Source organism: Apteryx mantelli, chromosome 2, assembly GCF_036417845.1.
Source record: "Apteryx mantelli isolate bAptMan1 chromosome 2, bAptMan1.hap1, whole genome shotgun sequence".
NCBI classification, from domain to species: domain Eukaryota; kingdom Metazoa; phylum Chordata; class Aves; order Apterygiformes; family Apterygidae; genus Apteryx; species Apteryx mantelli.
The window spans coordinates 28,737,506-28,762,216 of NC_089979.1; the positions used below are offsets into that span (position 1 = coordinate 28,737,506).

The 24,711-nt window shown below is 34.6% G+C and overlaps 1 protein-coding gene across 2 annotated transcripts in view; it reads left to right on the forward strand.

The window, feature by feature from the left end:
* The window catches only part of ZFPM2 (zinc finger protein, FOG family member 2), a 314,045-nt gene that overhangs the window by 42,134 nt on the left and 247,200 nt on the right, over positions 1-24,711 (forward strand). Inside the window, exon 2 of one of the 2 annotated variants that reach the window (XM_013954673.2) lies at positions 20,750-20,908. The exons of the other annotated variant lie outside the window; for it this stretch is intronic. Within the exon in view, the coding sequence (XP_013810127.1) occupies positions 20,750-20,908 (159 nt within the window). The remainder of the gene's footprint in view (positions 1-20,749; positions 20,909-24,711) is intronic. 2 annotated transcript variants of the gene reach the window in all.

Genomic DNA, 24,711 nt, shown 5'->3' on the forward strand with positions numbered 1-24,711 from the left:
TTGTAATGCAGATTTATGAGTTTGAAAATGTATAAACCTTCTATATGGTACTTTAGATCGGTTTAGCCCTTCTCCAGAGAAATTCTAACTGTTACTATGAAATAATAAAATAACCCACAACAGTCGGTGCAACATAAAGCAATATTGTTTTATGGCATAGTGAATATTTTACATTTAATTCAGTTCTTTTTTTATAAGATCCACTAGAGAATCAGTGCAAAATGGAGAAATAAGCAAGGGAAATGAGGGAAAGAAAACTTGGAAATTGTTTTTTGCTGAAGAAGAGAAGCACCATACACATCCAGCAAGCTGTTATCACATAGTTTTATTACTGCCGTTAATAAGCGTCCCACACTTCTTATTTAACTAGTTCTTTTCTACTACAAGATCCTCAATTCTGAGAGTGTTCGGCAACTATTAGTGTTCGGCAACTATTTATTTGTCTCAGAGGCCTGACATACTTCCCCTTTCTCTTTGCTGTGGCACAAGAATTGTCACACTTACTGCATCTGCCTACAAGCTCATCATGGACAGACTTACTTGTCACTGTTAAACTGAGTAGAAACATTAGTATATGTATGCACTGAATTGCCTTCTTTGCACATCTAGGTATCTATGATTCTGGTGACTGTCACCTTTACTTGGAGACGAGAGGTTCATGCTGTTCATCTTCAAATGAAAGTCTTATCTCTCTAATTTTATCTTTACTTAAATATTAAAAAAGTAACCATCTCAATGTGAATTATTGCTGAATTCTATCCAGTCTTTAAAAAGCAGTAGTATTTTTGAGTAGTACAGTGTTATGCAATACCATCAAATCTGTAGGTCGCAATGGATTGTAGTCTTTTATTTCTGTCATGTTTGTTCCTGTTTGATTTTTTTGATTTCTTTGAGACTCGTAGGTTCTAAATTGGGCAGTTTATGGCTTTTTTGCATGTCATATGTTAATGAAGATTTTATCTTTTTTTCTGACCAGGAAATTGATTAATGTGTTTCAGTGAATTCTGATAATTCTTTTAGCTTGGTTTTACAGCCAGATTTTCCACTAAGGAATATGGTATTATCATTCCTCTTTTGTAAGAATTAGCTTGCCATAAAAGTTGTAAAAGTCATTTTCTAAAAATTCTGAAGAACTTTGCTGAGAAACTGTAATAGACTGTGATTTAAAGCTAATTAAACTTCCTGTTATGATTATATTTACAACATATGTATGTGATATTGATGGCTTCAAGTGAGTCAGATTTTTTTTTTTTTTAAGATATGAAAATCATCGTTGGAACAATAAAAAGTGATGGAAAATATAATTTGAAATAAGATAGGAATGAAACTATGTATCTGCTGTGCTCACTAGTTTTCATATTTCTTATTGCCCTAATCAGATTAGAAAAAAAATAGATTTCTAGACTTGGTCTAGAAATTGTTTAGAACGCTGACATTAGCCCTGTCAATTAGTAGATCTCTTACAAAATTAGTTTTGTATTAGATGGGGGTGAAAGCCATCAAACCTTTGGGGGGTGTCATGTTCCCCCTCGCCCGACCCACTTTTTTTTTCTTTAATATTTTTAAAGAAAACTCCTCTGTTAGAAGTAGTCTTCTTCAGTGTTGACAAGGTAATGTTAGGGTAAGTGTTACGTTAGCACTAAATAGTACCTAGCTACAAAAGTTTCTAAGATTTTTAAGAAACAATACGTCTTTCTTTTTTCCCTCTAGTTGGAAGAAGATGTTTTTAAGGATTTCTCATGTTGCAATTCCCACTCTGTATCTTTGTTTCAGTCAGATAACAGGGTTTCATTTTAAAATGCTAGTATCTGATGCATTTTTCTCAAAATGGCTCAAGTTGTCCTTTAAAAAAAAAAAAAGTGTTATTCATTTCCTTTTACATTCTGAGTAGCTAGTTTGATAAAGTTACTCATGACAACTTGTTGATGTTACAAATGTGTTTGCGTCCATCAAGAATAAGATATTTATGATTTTGAAAAGGATAATTATCAGAGTTTTGAGTCTTCCAGAGTGGCAGAGTACACCAGTAGTGAACAGTGCAAAGAGACAGCCAACAGCATCAACAAATTTGGAAAACAAATTTGTTAAAGAATATAGCATCAAACTTCACCAATTTTACTGATAACCAAGAAAGTGCTTATAGTCTAAGGAATGTTGGACTGCTTGAGGAAATATTACTGTATTAATTATAAAAGGATCAGATTTTGATTTTGGTCTATAGGTTTTGTCTCTCCTACTATTTCTGTATGGTGAGGTGGTGGATCACTTGGATACTTTCTAGATTGTAATTTCCCATTACTTTTTATGTAATGTTTCTGTTGAGCCAATTTTGGATCTCAGCCAGGATCTACCAACACAATACAAGTTAGTTCTGTGCAGTGCCCAGTCATGCTCCAGGATGATTTTGATCTACTGTGTATTTGATTCTAACGAAGGATATTTTCTTGGTGCTTCAAAGGCTCTTGCCTTTGTATGGGCATAAAATAGCTGTACTGGTCTAGACCAAAATGCCTTCTTTCAGGCGGTGACTAGTGATCTGTTCTTTCCCCTTAGCCTGTTTTTGGCTCTGGGGCTTAAACCAGATGTGGTATCTTTATGTTTGTATGTTATGGTGGAAGCCTGTGCCCTACAAAGTGTAAGATTTGAAAAGTGTTTTGTTCTAGGCATAAAGGCTTATTAGTGTTTTGCTGGAATCCTGCAAAGTGCATATGTACATGAGTAGGAGAGTATTGTGAGAGAATCTGGTGACAGGGAAGAAAGTGTGTGTATTTATTTCTTGAAGACTGATCCAAATTTATATTCACAATCTTTACCCCTCGCTCTGGTACTTTCTTTTCTAAGTTAAAAAACTAAACATATTCCTTCATCTGGTATTACCTGTTTTCATGAAAGCACAAATATTTTGGGTTGTGTTGCATACTACTCCCTGAAATTTGATATTGCTTGCCAGAGAAAACTGGAAGGACATCTGAAGACACTAACTGGCAACAGAATAACCCTTTAAGGCTAATTCAAGCCTGGATATTGATGATGAGAAAAAGTTCTATTCTGAGTGTTTCTTTTCCTGGAACATCAAGCAAATTCTCAAAAGGTACATAAAAAGAAAAAAAAATCCAACAGCCTTGTGCTAAACAACTAGCAATTAAATGTTGATAATGACAGTATAACAATAGTTTCACCAGTAATATTAGAATAATCATCTGTTAGTATTGATACTCATGATATATGAATCCACTGTAAAAATATAATGAACTGTTGTATTTGATGGCAGTTGAGTGGCAAAAATAACAGGAGAATGAGAGGAGGGAAGTAGAGCGTAGGAGAAAGTTATTAACCAGTAAAAATGACTTTCTACTTCTGACTACCATTCCATGTTACAGCTTTCTTAACTTTGTATGTTTTTTGGATCTTTGCCACACACTAGGGAGGTAAACCACAGTGTCTGTCCCCCTTAATCTTCACCCACAGGAATAACAAAATACAATAATGCATGGTGACACTTCGTATCATTGCAGACTATAGGGCTTTACACTCATATTTTTGGTAGCGATGTCACTTCTATAAAAATATCCATCCTAGAAATCTAATTATTTCCAAAAGAATTTCTATTACTGTATGGCATGATAATGTTTTACTGCCTGTGACAAGCAGTGCTGCAAGCCATTTTTAATGTTTCCTTCTGTATTATTAACAATAGCTGACCACTATTATTAATATTATAATAGTTATTATTTCTTATACTTTCATTTTAAAACTCCTACTCTCCTTTTAAAGGCAATCTTTAAATTGACAGTGTTTAATAGTACAACATACTCAAATTGTTTGTCTGTTGTGTCTGTAAAGGAAAACATCCAATTCAGCTCCTAGTTTTGTCCTGGATACTTGTTCTACCATAGTGTCATGAGTTCCCCCTCTTTTTCCAGAGGTCTCTGTAGTGCAACAGTTGCAAATAATGTTTGCTATCTTCAGCCTTTTGACCAGCGTGAAGCAGAAACTACATAAAGCAGTTGTGCTGTGTTCAGTTCTACACAACTTAGTACCAGAAGATGTAAGAAAAAAAAAAAAAAAAAAAAAAGAGGGTCCTCAAAGGATCAAGTAGTGAGATATTTGAGTACTTATTAGACTGTAGTGTTCAAAAAAGATTAAATTCTAAGGACACTTGCTTTTCAGTGAAGTGATAATTTAAAGGGTCATGACAATTTAAAGGGTCATGACAAAAGGCTGTTAGTATGTGAAGGTAGAAACATCTAAAAAAAAAAGTGACACTTTTAGAGGAGGAATGGATTGAAACTGAAAAGGAAATTTTTATTGAATATTAGGCAAAAAGTCATAGTTTCTTCTATTAATTACATTATAGAATAATTGTTTTATGAAAGTAGTTTAAAAGCTGTGCTTTGAAAAAAGTTGTGCCTTTAAAACTGGCATGGGCAAAGCATGAGAAACAAAATCAGAGGATCAGTTCTGTGTTCCCAGTTCAATACTGACTTGATATAATTGGCCTTCCCACGTGGGAATTTAGTGGTACAATATTCAGTTAAAAGTGCTATTCTTTTTATGAATAACACATGTGACTTTAAACAAAATGTTACAGTGGATCTTGTTTGTTTGCAAAAAATATTGAACCACTAAATATTATACTGAATGTTTAAAGTTAAAGCAGTATTGTGTATGTTATACTATAAAAACCATGACTTCATGTGTTACAAAAATAAGTTTAACCTTGTGCTCCACCAGTCCTACAATATGTAGGAGCCAGCAAAACTGAGTTTGTGGTAGATTTAAGTTGCAACATGTACATAAATTGAGCTTTGCCTTTCTAGGGATGTGCTTATGTATGTATGAAGAAAAGATGAAGGGTGTCACTGAAAGGTTCACACACTTAAAGCAGGTTGCCAGCAGACAGAGGAGATGCTCTGATGATGTAAAACTGAAGGAAAGGTGGAGTAAGGAACCTGTGTAATGTGGAATCAAACCTTCCATGGTCCAAACTCAGACAGTGTTAATTGCATTCATGGACCTGCTGGAACTGTTGCCTCGGTGCTACAAATGGCTTGTATGTAATTAAAATCTCACTAGAAGATTCATTAATGATTGGTAGTTCTGGTGGAACTGAAGAACATTCTACTTTTTCACCTTTAGCTCCATCTAATGCTGGGATCAGAAGTGCTAGAATACTGCAAAGTAAACAAAATTATAACATTCAATACTAAAATTTTAATAGTAGTGAATATGTCATGGAATAACATAAAACAAAAAAATACAAAATGACTAAGTTATATGGAATGACATTCGAAAAGGAATGATGTTTTTGATGCTTTCTTCCCATATGAGACCTTTTCAAAATATTCAGCTTCATGGATGTTTTCTCAGTTAAGCTACTTCTAAACATCTAGAAGCAAAATTCTTTTTGAAATCAATATTCAGAGTTTAGTTTCCTGTAGTTATCTTTTTATAGCCATAGTAGCTTGAGATAATTTAGAATAGTCTGCAAGTTTTGTAACAATTAGCACTGCAAAGTGATGCAGCTGTATTAGTTAAACTTTCAAAGGGTTCTCTGAATGAAATCTCTAGCTAACTAGTACTACTATGAGAAGAAAGGATGGTTAAGACAAGTGTGGAGTTTTAGCTGTAGGTGAAACTGGCATTTCCTTGGAGATCCAGGTGTTTGATTCTTAAGTGAGATGAAAATAGCAAATGGCTCTGCTGCATTTCTTCCCTGATAAGGAAAAACCTTGATCAAAACAAAACCAAAATATAAGCCAGCCAAGGCTAATTTGATAATCATATTGTAATAGAAGTGAAGCCAGTAAACTTTTCAAGCGAGTACGTAAGTTTACTGTGTAAGCCTGAGCCTGGAATAAGATTGCCTGATTTAAATTTGGCAGGTAGAAAAAGTTATTAAGACAGCTGAAAGTACAGGTGTATCAGAGTCCAACGCTGTCTGACCAGGTTCTTTTAGATACTCCAGGTGTGAAGGGTGTAATGTTTAATATCAAGTTTGCTTATTTGAAGATATTTGATTTTACATGAGTTTCTGATTTAGTAGAGTGTTACAACAATATACTGAAATCACAATACAAGTGTAAGTTACACTTATGAAAATATAGCAATTGCAATATACAGCTGAATCACAATACAAATGTAATTCCCATTACCGGTCTCTATAATATGCTCTCCATCATGACACTGGGTGTCCCCAAGTAGTACGTGGGTTGAAACCAGCTCAAGCACATTGCTCTCTTCAAAATTCTTTTGTGAATTGTTCTGTTTTTTATGTCGGGCTGAGCCATGTATACACTCCCCCATGCTGGTCTGGCTAGCTCAGGGAGACATGCACACTCTTCTGATGAACTCCAGGAGAAACATTTACACCACCAGTTGATCCACGCAACTGACATAGCTGTTTATCTAAAACAAAGGGCACCAGTCCCCTGTGTTGAGATAAAGTCAGCTTCCTGTGCAACTGCTGTGGTCAGTCACTCCCTATGTTATTCCCTGAGCTTCATGGGCACGTTGCCCTAGTCCATCTCCTCCTTCCATTGTATGGGTTTCCTGGTCGATCACAAGATGGAAAACATTTTCAGACCTCTTATTTGCTGTGGGAAAAAAAGAAGTGGTGGTGAGTTACAGACTCATCATTACCAAAGCATTCAGTGTCCTCATTTGAAGGAGTTGTATTGTTTCTCAAGTTGCTTCAGCAAAATAGCAATCATGATAAGAATAGAGCAGAATGAATTCTTGTTTTGATTTGAGGCTCGTTGCTTTGAGATTTAGATTGCCTCATAATAACCCTTACCAGCCATCTGGTTTCCAGAGGGAAAAAAAAAAATTTTTTCTTACTGGAAAGGCTAAGACATAACAAGCACCATTTAAAAACTCATTGTCTGGAAATGACATAATGACTTTGTGTTTTCAAATTATTAATTAGTGATTAACTCAGAAAACCAGCAGGTTATGCCAGCTCTAGAGCACTGCACAAAATGCAGTGTATTTTGTGCAACCTTGCAATTCCTACCACTGAGGAATTGAATTAAAAAGTAGTAAAAAAGTGAATAGGGTTATTAAAGAAAGCAAGTACATTGTAACATGCACTTCTAATTTATTTTAAAATGTATAATTGACTTTTCTTATTTGTATTTTGGGGGGTTTATATATTTATGTGAATAAAGAGATATAAATGACATAAATGTAATTGTTTTTCAATAAATTCTATTGTGTATGAGATCCAGACTAAGGTATGCTTGTATTATGAATTCCTTTTTTTTGGTCATGTTTGTAAGATATACATGTTGATGAAACATGTTAGAAGTAGTTAATTATATTTTGGGTTAGCATGCTGTGTTGCTGTTGGTCTTTGAAGATCTTAAAAAAGAAAAAATTACATTTCATCATTATGGTGCATCCTTGTAAGCTACAGCAATTGATAGTATTGTAACTATGCATCTGATAATCTTCCAGGCAAACTGAGATCTGAATAGCGACGGAAAGGAAACTAAGCATTAATATTCTTTATCAGTGGACTCTCTGGTTGGGATTGCTTTACATAGGAGAAGGGACACTGTTGATGATTATTGTGTGGCTCTTTTGCAGAAAAATACTGCATTTTATTCCTGACTTTTTTCAGGTTATTTGATTTTGATTAAAAATATGCACTATTCATTTCTGCTACACTCTGATCTAAAGACTTAGTTCTAATTTGAAACCCTCCAATTTTGTTCTGCATATTGATAAACTCCATTATAGATTTAAAAATACTGAATGAATCCCCAGTAGTTGTTTTATATCTTTGGAACTTTAAATTTAAGTAATTAATTACATGATTCTATAGCTCTTGCATACTGTTAAGTTCTATTTTTATTATCCTGGCCAAAATATAAGATTCCCACTAAGCTAAATTGCCATTCATTCCAGCATAAATCTGCTAGACAAAGAACATGGAGAACTTTGTGCTTTAGCTTATTTCTAACATCTGAAATTCCTTTGTTGTTACTTTAGGACTCCCAGTTATTTTAAGCATAGTGTTTTTTCCATGTGTCTGTTACATCACCTGTTATGTTTTAAGTTTTTCCTTTAATTATGTCACTGAGTTATTGATCATTTTCAGATATGCTTACTTTTATTGAGGTCTAATCCAAACGAGCCCTGAATTCTACACACAAGCTCTGTAGCTTTGATCACTTTGTTAGAGATCAGCCCTGAGTTGTCTTTCTGGGGCTCATTTTTCTGCAGTATTCTCTGTTTTACATTCAGTAGAAAAGACAGGGGGGAAAAAAGCAATAATAATATGAAGAGAAATAGTAACTTGTGGGAGAAGTCATGATTCACTGGTGTTTTCTGGACCTAAAAAGTCCAGATTCCTTTGTCCGTTTTTTTTGATTTAATTGCATGATGACGTACAGAGATGAGAGACCAGTTAGAGAGGTCTGAGGAATACAGCCATAAACAAAAGTAGAGCAGGAATAGTCTACAGTAACATACAAAAATAAAAAATATTAAATAAACAGAAGAAAAAAGACTCTCTAATTTTCTATGGCAGCATAGCACGGCTTTGCTTTATGAGAAAAATGTTAGTATTGTGTCTTGAAACCAGAGATGTAAAATTGCAGTGAGTAATGAGTATGTATTCCTCTGATCTCTTAATGTACTTGATGTGAGGTTCCTCTTTCATCGTAGCTAACATGCTGGCCATTAAATACCCTGCAGCATCATCATTAGTGGCTTCAAAGTGCTTCTACTTGCATCACATTTTTTCCTCTAGGAGGTGAGTGAGAGCAGTGATTAGCAAATACTAGTATCTGTCACTCACTTCTGGTATGATTGCCTGAGAAGTTATGTGTGTGGAATATAGGCCACAAGACTCTGCTGAAGTCAGAGTGAACTTTTCCATCCTTCATCGTTCTGAAAAGCATTATGCTCTAAGAGTGACTTGGGCACATGTAAGATACCTACTTGGGTATCGTGTTTGAAATTGCTTTGCCTTTGCAGTGCCTACTAAAGAAGACAAGGTATAAAGACAGGCTTCCCAGGTAACAGGTAATGTTACTTAAATGTTTCAGATTCTTCAACAGTCAGATTAAGGCACACCAAGGAGCCTCTGTTGCTTGTTAATATCACAAGATCTTGTGTCGGGAGGATGGGACTTGCTGAGATCACAGGATTCTGAATCTCCAGGGAATTTCATAGGATTGTTCAGAGCAGCATTCATAGATGTTGTTATTTGACAAATGTTGATTGGTTGGTGTAAATGTGTCTATTCTTTGTTTTGTTGGCTTAAGTGAAAAATCCATGTGTAAGCCATAATGAAAAGGGAGTCTGAGTATTTTCCTTGAATTGGGAAATATGTACTGTTGCACCTTTCATTTTCATATGCTTTATCCATGGGCTGGAAAATGCAAGAGGAGGGAGAGTTGCCTTTATTAGGGAGGTGAATTATCAAAACTTAGAATACCTTACCTGTAGAAAACGATATGAGCATATGTTAAAAAGGTTACAAATATTTGATATTTCATTTTTTTATTTTGCATACACCTATATTGGTATAAATATCAATGAAGTTTCTCACAGATGAATGAAACATCAAATATTCAAATTTTGTGTTTTTATATGTATGTATATGTACATATATTAATGTTAGTAAAAGGAACAGGATTAAGAAGCCATCTTCTTGCATAATGAAACTTTTTTCTGTATTGATAGTTTCTAGTTATTTGCTTTCTTTTTTTCTAAGCCTGTAAATTGAAACTTTTTTTTTTTTAAATACTAAGGTGTCTAACTGAAGCAGTTCATTTGAATTGGATAATATTTGCATCAGTGTTAGCCGTATACCATGTTAGATTGCCAATAGTTTCAAAAATTGTTTTGTAGAAGTTAGCTGATATTAATCGTATGGAAAGAAGTGATGGGTTTAAAAACTATAAAATATACCATAATCTAGGGAAAACAGCTTCAGGGGAATATTTCCATATAAGTAAACAGGGAATATTTCCCTTTTAACTCTATGTTACATTTAAGAAAACTACTGATGAACTACTGCTTCTATAGGTACCACAGATTTATCTTTGAGAGCCTCATGCCCAGCCTACTGTTTGCGTTGTTAACAGGTACTTCAGGAACAGTGGCACGCTGTTGATATCTGTGTTGTTGCTGTGATTTTAGCAGGACGTTGACGCAGGATACTCATCCTGTCATATCTGTTGTTTTCTTCCTCCTCTCATACAACCAGAAATACGCACAACAGTACCTGTTGTGGAGCTTCCACTCTGAAGCTGTTATATGGTTGCGGGTAGAATTAGGACAGCTAATACAGGAAGTAAGTCCTTTTCTCACTCCTCATCTTCATGTTGGATAAGATCTCTTTGAAAATTTGATCCACCTAATTTCTTTCACTGTGGTCCATAGTGTGCAAGAAGATACAGTCTTGACTGGTCGTGATGCCATCTTCTCCCAGTGAGAAGTCCACTGTCGGTCTCAGAGGTAGTAAATGCTGCTTATAATTTAGTAAATGGATGATCAAAATGAGATGGTAATAGAAGGAGCAAGACTAGAACAATTAGTACAGTTTGTGAAATGAGCATTTTTTAATTAGGGAAACTTACATACATGAACTATGTTAGTGAAAGCACAGTACAGAAATGTCATTTCAGTTTTACTAGGAATGACTTCCTTGAATTTGCTTTACAATAAATCTCTGATGCCTTGTCTTCACTGTGCTTTCACTCCTGGGATAGCTCAAATGCATTAACAATATATGGTAGAAAATGTAACTTTTTTAGCCATTAAGATAGGCCTTATAAATTTGTCTTATTTTATACTGCACGGGTTAAAAAAGAAGACATGGAAAGGGAATAAATGCAAGTACACATTTAATTGCAACAAAGTATTGATTACCTGTTTTCTCAAGTTTTTGTGTTAAATCTGGCAAGAGTAACTGGTGAGACATGCAAAAGAAGCAGAGCAGGCTATGTGTCTAACCCAGGTGAGGAATTTTTGAGAGTAAAGATCTGGCTTCCCCAGGGCATAAAAAGGCCTGTTGTCCACTAAAGACCAATTGAAAATTCATAGGACTGAGGCCCCTGACTTGCTTAAAGATTTCATACAGTTCTCCTGCAATATCTAGCTATTGAGAATCTTTTAAAATCTGGACCTAATTACTTGTTTTACTTGTGGATTCAGGAAGAAAAATAACTGATGAACCAGGATCAGTGACTGTACTGTATTGTACTGATGATAAACCTGTTCTCCCTTCTTTTCTAGTTTAAATCACTTTCTATATATCAATTACCCAGTTTACCCTAGAGCAAGAAGAGATACTCTATATATTTTTTTCAAATGATGTGAATACATCATAATTAGTACTACAAAAAAAATGCTTCCCAAGATGAAATATTTCTACTATTACTTTTTGTCAGAAGACAAAACACTGTCACTAATTTTAGAAGATCCATATAACCTTCTGTTTCATTCTTTAGAGTATTAAAACATATTTATTTTAATGCAATTGCATGGGATCAGTTAAGTTTCTGCTGTATTCATACCCTTCACAGCTACCAGTTTTGCAGCCTTCTTGGCATCATAGTGCCAAGGAAGTCAGCTTTAAAAATTCCTCTGACCTTTATTTCTGGGAGTAGTTATTCCAGGACAAAATTGCAACTATTTAATCTGCTATGCTGCTACTGTCCACATTGTATCTTAAAAAAGCTTATTCCTTAAGGCTTTTTAGAGAGACATATGGAAGGGTCCTCACAGGACAACACTTTAACTGACAGCAGGTGGGAAGGTTTGAGGGGGGAAAGATTTTCATAAAGTCTTTCATAGTATTTGTATTTCAAAACAGTTTCATTTTTTGACCAAACATGACACTATTCATTTGGTAAATAAGTATAATCATTTGTGATTAGCTCTGCCTGTACGTATTGTATAATAACAGTACCACATACCACTTGACATCTTTCTCTCTTCTCTCTCTGCTTATGTTGAGGTAAAATGGATGAACCCTTGGGTTCATCTGCATGTCCTTTCTGATTTGCTTGAGCCAAACAAGGTGCACCTTGCAAAACAGAACCCCAACACTAAAAGCACTGCAGTGAGGGGACTGGAGCTCTAACCCTGTATTTCTGCATGAGCCCCTACTTGAAAACTGAGGTTTGGGATTTGACTGCAAAGGTCTTAGAGCTTGTTTTTCTTGCACATCATTGTTTTCCATGCAACTGAAACTTTGACTTTAATGCTACACTCACATTTTTTTCTGAAATTATTGTGTCCCTAAGCATGTTTTGAATGGTCACTTTTTTTGCACTTCACTTTTATTGGTTAGAAATAGTCTGGAGTTGGCTCTAAGAGGGAAATAACTATGTAAATATGTATATATGTATAAATGGCACTTGCCAGTTTTGTTGTGGCCTCTCGGATAATGCTAAGAGAAGAGAAGACAGGAGCATAAATGGAAGGGAAACTCCAAATTACTGGAACCTTTAAAGGTCTTTGAAAAGTTTATATAGAAGTACAGTTAATGCTGTCATGCACCGAAGTGCCAAAAGACCTAGCAGTGAAGAATATTAATCTACTTTTATAAAATCAAAGGGTTCATATTTTTTGCTGTAAAGAAATAATTTGAATAAAATTTGACCCTTTCTACAATAGTCTGTGGGTCAGATTGAACCTACTATTAAAATTCTCTAATATCTTTCTTGTATTAGCATTTCAAAACTCAATTTAAATATTCACAGAGCTCTTTTTTTAATAAACTTTACAAAATTCAGGTAATTTCCTTCAACTTTCTTGATTGAAGGAAGGCAGTAGGTACAGATATAAAAAAGATGTACAGCTACGAGCAAAACCTGAAATCAATTATATATAAGAAATAACATAACACATGGAAAGAAATTAATCAAAAGGAAAAATTTCTGCTATATGATTTTCTTGGTCTGCTACCTGCAGGCAAGGAACGCAAATGAAAAAAAAAATCAGCATTCTTCTTGCAGATAAGGGGAAAATTAATAAAAATGTTTCCTTCCTACCAGATCCCCTGATGCAACTTATGTTAAAAGTGAGTGGCTGCAGGAAGAACTTGTGCATTTAAAAATAACTCCTTTTTTGGCTACAGAAATATAGCTTATTCTTGCTGTTAAGTTCAATTACGTCAGGTTGGTGTGGATTTATAGTGTCCAAAGAGCAGCTCTTTCCCATTCCTTTTTCTATTAAGTTGGTCTTTAAATCACGGTCATAAAGTTTCCACTAGTCTGAAAGTGATAAATGGTTCATTCCAGTAGGATTCCCCAATTAAAATGTAAGGAATATCTCACAGACTGGCACAATCTTTCGATCTGGACAAAACTTTTGCAGTTCAGCCATAACACACTAGAGAAGTTCAATGCACACAGTTTAGAGCACTGAGCCTCTTGAATATCGCTATAAAATTGTAACGGGAATTACAAAATAACTTAGTTAAGCTAAATAGAAAACTCAATATACTGAAGAGGGAATCATTTCTTTAAAAGTGGGAGTGGTTTGTTTGACAGGTATTGACCTTTAAAAGTATATTTAAGTTTTGCTAAACTGATGTGCCGGTTAGAGCTCCAGTCACATACTGCTAACAGCATGCTCATAATTTTAAGGTATTCATGCAGCAGTTTGTTGGGATTAGGCATTGCCATATAATGCCAAACAGAAGAACTGTATTTAGCCACCTGTCTTGGCCCTTCCTTTCCATTCTGGTGGAATTAGATAAAGAAAATATTTTCAGTTCTCCGGAGGAGGGGAGATGCGCTATTGTTCTACAATATTAACCAAAAGCAAAGAGAGCTCAATAATGTGTAGACAGTCGTGGGACCATGTGACTGTTGCAGGGGGCGGGGGGTGACTAGTTCTGTAGGAAAAGTTTTATTATCATTTTTCTTTTGTTATCATTTATTATGTTGTCTGGAGACCTGTTGTGTACTTCTATTTTTATGAGTCATCTATATACCTGCAATTCGAGATTCTCCTTCTGAGAGGAATATTGAAAGTCTCAGGGACCAAATAATATCTGGGAGACCTATTGGTTAAATAAAAACTGAAAATTTAAGTTTAGTTAAATTGAAATATTAATTCTATTTGGGCTGCTACATTGCCGTTAATATTTTGATTACAGCAGCCTGTATTCATCTCCTGTATTTTATTAGTCCATGTCTTCACACTGATTGAGAATATAGGGTCTATTGAAATGTTTGAGTCTGTGCACTTTAAATTAAAGTTCTACAAAACAAGAGAAAGCCAGTTTCCCAGAGAGGAAGCTCTCTGGTATTTTTCTGGTAGTGTCCTGTAAGAATTTTTTCCCCAAAGAAGGAGAAGCTGGGTTGTCTCTGCTGCTGTTGTGATTGTTCAGATTGTTGTTAAATTTGTCTCCAGGTCGTTGTTAAATCATAGTTTTTGGAAACAACCTTATCTTTGGGTTAACTAAAAGACTGAAGAAGTAGCTATGAAGGAAGAGGAAAACTCTGAACTACTGCCCTTTTCCCCCTATTTAAAATGAAATAAATTGAAACTTTTTTTTATAGTCTCAGTGCTCCTGACTGAATTTTTAGAAAAAAGATGCCCAAGTATCTTCAGTGTGTGACTCCAAATAAAGTATTTGCCTGCTGGTTTTCTTATGTCATTGTTTGTATTTAGAAGAAAATGTTTTTGTTGAAACAAGAGACAAATGGATTGATTTTTCCAAAGCTTTGCTCTCTCTGTTTGTAATCATACCACATCTCATACTGACGTTTTACTGTAAGCTAAGGATAGTATGTGCGTGGCGGCATGTTTCCTTAGGAAGTACTGGATGGATCACACAGAAGTCATGTTGATCCAGTGAATTTCAGGCTCCTCTGCTTTAGCAGATGTGTTGTTATTTAATGCTACTACTACTAATTATACTCATTAACCTCTCCCCAGACATTTAGTGTCAAGGATTGTAGACTTTCTGAAGCATTCTTAATTGTTAAGAGGACTGATTTATGTTGCTGCTCTGGGAATGTAAGAGAATATTGGTAGGTAGGTAGGAAGCTAACCACTTAACATTTTCATGAGATAATTATTTCTATGAACTTTCCCACAGTAGGATACAAGCATTTTAAGCACAAAGCACTGGACAGGAAAGCACATAAGCATGTGCTTAATTTGAGCATGCATTTAAGTGCTTTCCTTTAGGGAGAAGTCTGATGAATTTGACTACAAGATATGATTACAGAACTTCCCTAGTTTAATGTTATTGAATTTCAATTATTTCATTAGGGTTATGGTACCATAAAACTGGAGTCATGCACTGCTATAGCAGGACTAACAAGCTCATGGGGTCTGATGCTCAAATTTGTCTTCAGAGGAGTGTTTATTGTAGCAAAAGCTTTTTGTGCTAAATGAATTTAAGCCCTCTTTCGATGCTTCATTCTCACATTTTTCTACATTACTAAAGTGCTTACAATGATTTATTTATTTTTTGCTAAATGTCGCCTATCCTAGGTGTTGAGGTAGCTTCTGTTTCTCATTGTGTGAAGATTGCCACTTAGCTAGCTATATGTCTATATTTACATTTAAACATGACTATTAGATTTCTTTTTTAAATGTTTAATATATTGATAGTGCTAAAAAACATGTGCTTGAGTATCTGTAAATCTGGTAGAAATTAGGGAGCTACAGTTCAGATTTCCCCACACTGTGCTGCCAAGTGGCCTCAATCAGAAGCAATTTTCTCCATGAAGGCACATGCGGCTCACTCGTCAGCCTCTCCTCAGTAGATATTGTTATTTGTATCAAATTATATATGGCGATTTTTTGAAGTGGACTACTGTGCCCACTAAGCCATACAGGCTTCTGCTGCATTCACTCCTTCGCTGCTGTCACTAATTGTACTGCTTTCTACTGCCTCTTGCTTATCTTATTTTTATTTGAAAAAAACATTTTAATGGTTGTATGAATAAGTACTTATAAAATAGAGTTAGTACCAACTGAATAAGTAAACCTGATAAACACCAACCCCACCCCCCAATCTGCTGTGTTGTGTAAAACACAAGTATTGTTTTAAAAAGGAAATACTTTTCTCAGGGCTTTATGCAAAGTCTAGGATGAAGTAATGGAGACTTAATTTGCCTTCAGTACCTCATTTAAGATCAGAAATTAAGCCTTTTATCTAGTGAATTTGGAAATTCTTAACTGCTTATCATGTATCTAGCTAATCTAAAGCATTGGAGATTCCTTAGATTACATCAAATTCTTTTACAAAGTGCTAATAGGAAAAGAATTGTTGAAATGAGAATAGAAGACAAACATTTAGACTCTCTCTCTGGAATTAACTGTTCAGCTTAACTCTTAAATCTTCTGAGTTTTAAATTTTACTTTTTATTTTAAGATTTTAATCATATCACAGGGCTGTTGACTCACAGATAACTGTGACAGAGGATCTTCAGTGGTAGGAATCATTTGGATTTGCATTGTTGTGCCATTGTTGCATTGTTTTGTTGTCAATGTCAGACTTAATCAAGTTATTGGAATACATTTTTCAGCAGAACAGGGATGGGACCTTGATCCTGTTACAGTTGAAATAAACAGCAGTAACATATGAGCAGATATAGCATGTGTGCCATAGCTGCTTAGTAACATGATAGGTGTCAGTAATGGGTGTAATACAACTAAATTAAATCAACGTTTTTTTTTTTAAGGAAGGTAAATTTTAGTACTAAAGTAACTGATTAAGCTGTATGCAGACTGCTGAAGGTAATACATGAACATAATAATAACTGGCAAAAAAAGCACTATCAGAGAAAACAATTGAAATAAACTTAGCTTTTTTAAAAAACATTTATTTTTGTCTTTATGTCTATGTATTATGTAATACATAAAAATTATGTATTTTTAAATCAGGAATAAAATTGAGTAGACATCATGTATGTTGTCCTCTAGGTAGGAGGGTTAGGAAACTTTGAAAATCTACATTTACATTTTTGAACCAAATAAGATAGTACATTAGCTGACTTGATTTACTGATAGCAGGGAGAGGCTGTTTGAAAAACTTAGGTAGACAAATTAGACAAATGTGAGTCTGGAAAGTTTGTGTGTTTGCCTTGGTCAAGAATATGTAATTCCATACAAATTTTATTGTGAGATTCTGACAACTTATTTTTATTCAAATTCAGTGTCTATTTATGTGCAAATAATTAGATGGAGTCATCAAGGATAGTTAGTTTAATCTGTTTGTATTTCCTAATAAGCAGCTTTTGGTTTCAGTGCTTTCTTTAACCCAGTTTTAACCCAGTTTGAGTGATAATTAAAAATAGCCACAAAATCCAAGCATGAATATTTTGATTTACATGAACCTGGTGACCAAGAAATATTTAATTTTGCTATTAACCTTGTGAACTGGTCTTGTTGATGTTGATTAATGCCTTATTCTTTAGTTAGTTATATTAAAGTTGTCAGTTTATAGGCCTGGACATGATATGAATGTATTTGAACACTTACAAAGTAAAAGACAACTCAGCATGAATAAGACAAAATTTGTCCCCAGGAGCAGTTGTAGATGGATTAACTATATAATGCAGCAGCATCATGAATTTAGAAATATATTTACACATTACCCCTCAATTTCAACAAAATTCATGATGGTTTTTATGGGCCAAGCATCTGGTATCAGCCTCTGAGGTAAACTGTTACATAACAGTGTGATGTGTGCCCATACATGACTTGATAAACATGAATATTTTTTTTATAGATGCGTGTGGGTTGACATACACAAAGTAATAACAAATAGATGTATGCATACATCTGGTTTTACTTGGATGTGACGAAATTTACATTTAAGCATCCAAATGTTTGGACAAAATAAGGAAATATTACATATCTGTTTGTGCATACAATTTGCCTATAAAAGCAGTTGCTAATAACTTTTTTAGTCTGAGATTTCTTAAAAAAATAAACTTCCAGCCCTCAAAAGAGACTATTTTTTGAACCTATGCTGCAGAGGTGGTTTTTACATTGTATTCCTTCTGCCTTCTTGGAAAGAGTGTTAATGGAAATTATAAGATGTGCGTTTCCATGACTGCTACAAATGGAAACATACCAACTATACTTCTGGTATCATCTTAGGTTATATATGGTAATTATTCCTTGCTGATTACAGGCTGGTGACCTGATCAAACAAACTGGCTTAATGTCTGGAAACAGACCTAAATATCATATATACCTTCCAACTGGATTGCTTGCATGTATATTGCTTCTTGCATGTATATCGCTTTTAGTGTATTTTTCAAGATACTCTATTTGAAAAAGTTAATTTATGATGAAGAGCAAGTCATTCATCAGGAAGCCAGCTTTCACTGAAATGTTGGCTGAAGTTTATATTTTTTCCCAAATTAAAATATGTGAAAAATTTGTTAAAGTCATATGTGATGTAGAACATATTTATCCAATGTTATACATGACTGAAACTTGCATTTCCTCTTACTAGGAGTACACACCAATAAATGTCTCTATGGACAGTGTCATGTATTAATAAAATCATAAGATCTGGAAGATATTTTTTGATAGTCTGTTCTGAATCCCTTGAACTTTACGTATCAGATCAAGTAGGGCTATTTTGGGTTTCAAACATTATTTCCCTGTTTGATGACTAGTTAAAAAAAAAAAAAAAAGTCTTCATATTTGTATTCTGTAGTGCTGCCATAATCTTTAGACGTAAAAGTATACGAATTCTTCCTAGTTTAATCTCATGATATTTTTGGTGGATTTATGGAGATATGTATAAATGTCCTTTCCAAATTTAAAAAACAAATTGCCTTTAATAATAAAAATTAAAATCAAAAGAGAGGCAAGAATAGAAAATGGTTTGTTATTTATCTTATATAATTGCTGCTGTTTACATTATTTGGTTTGTGTTTTTATCTCTGAATTGAAATTGGACACATGTAAGGTGCCCAAGTTGCTTATATTTAAATGCAATGCATTGCTGACAATTCTTCTAATATACATTAATGTTTTATTCTCCACTTAGTATAGTAGGATATCCACTCTTTATTCTGTATGCCTATTCAATTGCTGGATTTTCTCCCAACAAAGCTAGAAAGTGCAATTAACCATAATGGACACTTTGATAGTGGGGAAACTTAATTTCTTCAGCTATAATAATAGCCCTTTATTTTAAGAGATATATTGCTGAATGGTGACTAACACGGTGAGTATGTGTCCACAAAAGTGAGTTCATTTGGTCAGATTCTCAGCTGGCTTAAATAGTCATATTTCCATGAAAGATAGTAAGCTATATTAATTTATGTAATCCCAGCTGGAAATCTCAATCAATTTCAGTAAAAAGTAACTGTCATATTCTTCTGAAGCAAGAATTGCGAAGCGTAGCCTAAAGTGAATTTTGCTGTTTTAATAAATGTAGGTAGTCACTGACTCATAATAAATTACGTAAAATTAGAGTGTAGTCAATATTTGATTTCTTTTAAAAATTTTATCCCTCCCTTTTCATCAACTGCAACAGAATCATTTGGGTATTGTGTCACAGCATGACAGAATACATAAGAATAGTGTATTTAATACTGGAAAACCATCATATAAATACAAATTACATTTTTTTTCATTAGCTAGCTAGCTTTCATTTCTAGCAAGAAATACTCAGTCAATTATAAATGAGGCTCTGCTTTCATTGGAGAGTGAAATATTTAATTTTTTTTTCAAGTCTCAATCATGTATAATGAGATCTCTCTTTTGAAATCCAGTCTTAAGATGGGTTTTGAAACATACTGACATTTAATAAAATCTTAGTTAAAATATGTCCAATTACTTCAAATCTCTATCTAAATTGGGGTAAAATTCTGCACCTGCACAAGAGATGTCTTTACTATGTAGTTACTATTAACCAATGACCGTAAAGTGTGTACATAAGAAAGAAGAAATTTTAATTTTTGAGTACATTCCAATTTGTAACCTAGGCATTATGTATTTTAGATGTGCCAGACACTCTCTCCTCAAGAGGATCTGTAGGAATAGGATGTCTAGGTAACTAGAAGAATCAAAGACCTCAGGCTGCCATTTCAAATTCAAACTTATGCCCTGCTTCTGTAACTAGCTTACGTTTCTGTGGCCCTCGGCTAGTAGTTTACCACAATGGTTCTTTGGCCTCTGTGAAATGAAATGATAAGGCTGTCTGACTCCCATCTGGGATAATAGACTGGTAGTCTATTAAAGAATATAGTAAATTAATGATCACAGAGAATATGAAACACTTTTTAAACCCCTTCAGGTGTTGGCTGAAGCAAAACAGCAGAATAAATTGAAGTTTATACTGTCAGTACCTCTACAGTACTTTACTGATATCAGTCCTGTTAACTCTAGAAATGAAGTCTGTAAAGGAAACCTGTTAAGTACTGTAATTCAGCATAAAAAAAATGACAAGAGAAGGGTTTTATAAGTAATTTTGATTTTCATTGTTAGAACTATCTACTTCTAATATTAGAATCTGATGAATAATGAAATAATGAAAGAAACGTGCAAGTGTTAGTGGCACAGTAATTGCATATTTGCAATTTGCATATTCTGATTTTAAGTAATCAGTTAGGAAAGAAGTCACTTTTTGTTTCAATTTCTGTTAAATACTATTTGGTCAGTTCTAATAAATGCTGAACACAGCAGTAGAAGGAAAAACTAGCTCAAGGCCTCCGGTTAGGAGTTCACTAAGGTTTTATTTCACGTTGTCCTGTTAGATGGTTTGCCACAGTGTTCCTGATTCTTTTTAAAGGGCCCCTTGAGGATGCCATTGAGGATGAAGAAGAAGAGTGCCTGTCTGAGGAAAACGATATTATCTCTAAAGACGACTTTCCGTTGGAGGAAAGCTTTTCCGCAGAGTTTGAGCCTGAAAATCTGAGCTGTGAAGAAGTGGAATACTTTTGTAATAAAGGTAATCATTGTAGCCCATCTTTTGAGGGAATATTGATATAACTGTGTCCGACTGGTCAAAAAGATTTTGTGGTTTTTAAAATTTACATAAAGTCCTATTGATACTTGAAAAAAAGGAAAATAAGTGACTTTTGGAGTTAGTCTGCAAAGGGGTAAGTATTTAAATGCGATGGAAGATTCCCTTTTCAGGGAGGTGAATCATCTTGCCTTTAATGTTATTCTCCAAGAATGTTACTTTCTCTTTATTTAACTATAACAGAGGTCTCAAAAGTCCATTATTATCAGATATGAAGCTAACAATACAGCATGTCTGTTCATTGCTTCCTTTCCTAGGAAACATTGCTAGAAAAACAGATTGTGTCTGTAGATTTTAGGATTAAAATACTGCTTGTAATAGCACTTACTATGCATAGCAAGAAAAATAATGATTTGTGAAAGGATAACTTTTAAAGTTGCAGTGCCTTTTTGATGCATTACTTTCAAATTATAGCACATATATGTGTTTTAGCATAAGTCACACCGACTCATTCTTACTCGGTGTTCAGTCTGCAAGGTTGTGTTGTTTCCCATTCAGCTTACAGAAAAAGCACACTATCATTATTGTTATGTAGAACATTGATTTGTTCTTCTTCCTGCCAGATTTCCACTTGATTGCTTTATTGTTTGTCTTCTGCAGGTAAGGATGCCTATCAAATAGCTGGAATTGTTGTGATGATGTTCTTCCCTTAGTCCAAAACCCCCGCAGGCAGTTGGATATCAATGATTTTCTCTGTCTTTCTGTTCTTTTGCCGATACTGACATACATTTTCTCATGATAGCTTGATATCCTCTTGTTTTTTTTTTTTATCACTTTTGCCTGCCTTAGACAAGCTAGAATAAATCTGTCTGAATAGTCAAGTAGTGTGATTGCATACTGTTAGTCTTCTGTCATCAGTGGGGAAGGCAAGAAAATGTAATTTCTACATGTTTTCTATGTAGTTTACAAACTTTGGAAAAAAATCATTTATTTCTGCCCTGTAGGTACTTGATACTTAGTAAGAAATAATCCTAAGAGATCAGAAGTCTGTTCCGTAGTTTAGAGTTCCATAACTGCTGCAAAGCTTATTGTGAAGTAAGACCAGATTATAAATGGTCTCAAACTGGGCTGTAGACAGGTACAACAATTACTATGCATTCACTTGTTGCTCACATGCCTTTTAGGCACTTTTTTGCTTAGCTGAAAGAAAATGTGTCCTGATACTGGCATTACTTAATAATTATTTAAACTTGAATTTAACTAATTGTCATACTGGCATCTCTTGAATTCCTTCTGTCACCATTAGAAGACTGTGTACCATTCATATTGGTTTGAGGTAGCTGTTTCTCTGCTCTACTTGCTGTATTTCCAGGGCCCACCGATGGAAATACTACTGTTCTGGGTGAAAGTCACACAAATATATGCTTTACATTTACTATAATCATAGTAATGATTGTTGCATATTCATATTGAATTTCAAGTTTTCCTGTTACTTGCCTTTATTGGGCACATCTTTCAGGGAAAACACTGAATTCAGGGCATTGTATTTAACAAGGTCAGGAATTAAACGAGAATAAATTTAAATATGGACCAGATTACCATATGTGTTATAAAGACATCTGTTGATTCTTCAAGCTGAATACCTTTTGACTCTCCAGCACTTCTTTTTCCAAGTGATGTGTATTGTAGTTCTAAAAGAGTCTTAAACCTATCCACTACAACTGCTAGAGAGGAAAAGTTGAAAAGGAAATTTCTGAGGATGAAGGGTCACATAAAACCCCTAATCTACTTCCAGCTGAGGCAGTGTGACAGAAAGTCTCACTCTGAAGTAAGCAGAGAATATACCCTGGAAAAGGATGAAATGGTAGACTGCAAATCTATTGTTTTTTAATAATGTCTCAGATTCTTCAGGGTCATAGCTGAAGTGATATTAGCATGTGGCCATGTATGTCTTTTCTAAGAACAAAACACAAGAGGAGAAGACTAATCTGGGAAGCAGATAGGTTTCTTTTATGCCCTTTTCTCAGTGGAAGAGTTTGTGACTATATTAAGTAATACTAAATATAAGACTAATGTAACATGATTTTTATCATGAATCTGGCGATAATTCATAAGGGTATTTTTTCTTTTTCCTTTTAGTGCTTCAGTATTGAAATCAAAAGATAATATGAGAAATAAAATTTTTCTCTTTTAAAATAATTTTTCCTTAATGTCATGACTAAAAGTTTGAAAATGAGAAATGTAACAAGTAGGTTAGAGAGTAGGGAGCAAATAAATTTATTTTAATTTTTTTGAGGGCCTGACTTTGATTTTTATATTTTGCTCTGTGACAGTATTGGTGGCCTGTAAAACAAGATATCTTCAGAGGAGGGAAAAAATTAATGCAGATCTATGTTTCCATATGCTTTTTCTAGACAATATCAGGATTTGTGTGGGAACCCTCTATGCTAGCTCTGCATTCTTGTTTTGCTACCATTCGCCATTGAAGGTTCTAGAAATTAAGGGGAGTTTCCTGGGTATAAACTGTCCATCTGTCCTGGCTCCCCTTGCTTCTCCCGAGGGTGTTCCTTCCTAGTTGACCTAGAACAAGAGGACAAATGACCGGAGGTGGGTTCCAGTAGGAATGCAGAGACCTGGGCAACGAATGGCACAACTGGTGAGGAGGGGGTGTTGGTGGACCTTTTTCCGTACTGTGTTTTTCATACTTCCCCACCTATGTAAATGCAAGGAACCACTGAGAACAAAGATTTTAACTATCGAAACTAGGCACCAAAAATAACAATTCACCAAACTAATGATTCATTGAGATGGATGAAAGTAGAGGATGTGCATTCACAACTTGATAACTTAGGCTTTTTAACTGAAGAGATTTTCAGTCAAACTATGCCTGATTGTATTGTAAGCAGAGACCTGTCTCTTGTTGTCTAAATTGCAGCTAACCTTTATGAAGCCTTACTTGTCATTCCCACCTTACTAATTTGGGTTTGTGAGATTGATTCAACAGAACAGTTGCCAGAATTAGAAGGTGAAGGCAAAAGCCTCTGCAAAGTGTAAAGCAAATTAATCACATTGATTGAGCTCCGTGTCATTTTATGACTTCCCTTTTTTCAAAATTATGACTTTTGGCTATTTTTCCCTTATGCTTTTGCTCACTAATGGCTTTTACAACAAGAAATCTGGAAAATTCCACCCACCAACTCCCCTTTTGCAATACCACAAATAACTTTGCCACATGAGAATAATTGTTCCTAGCTATCTTACGTTTACAGTCAAATATGAAGAAATGAACAGTGTTTAAGCATGTATATATTAAAAGCAAAATGGACGTTAGGAACCTACTATTTATCAGGTGTGGCTTTAAGCTTATAACTGTGAAATTTTAACCTTTTTGGATGAAGTTTCCCACCTGAGAATGAGTATTTTTGTAAGAACCTCAAAATAAATGGCATTCAGATGTTTGGTTTGTTTGCAATTTTGAGACTGAGATTAGGGGAAATAGAATATTTTGGAAACAACAATAATAATAAAATAGGCATAGAGCTAGAAAGCTGCACTGTTTCATTCCTTTGGAATAGAAACTAAAAATTTGGTAGGAGGTAGCCCTGATGAAAATACGTTGCATTTGGTCAGTTTGTGGCCTTTGAAAATTGGCATTTAGGCTTATGTATTAGCAATTGATGTATTTCTGGTAATGGGAATATCTGATGGTGCTATCCGTACAAAGCCGTATTATCCTGGAGTGTCCATTGCTAAAGATGCCTTTCTCTGCAGTGTCCAGATAGTGGATA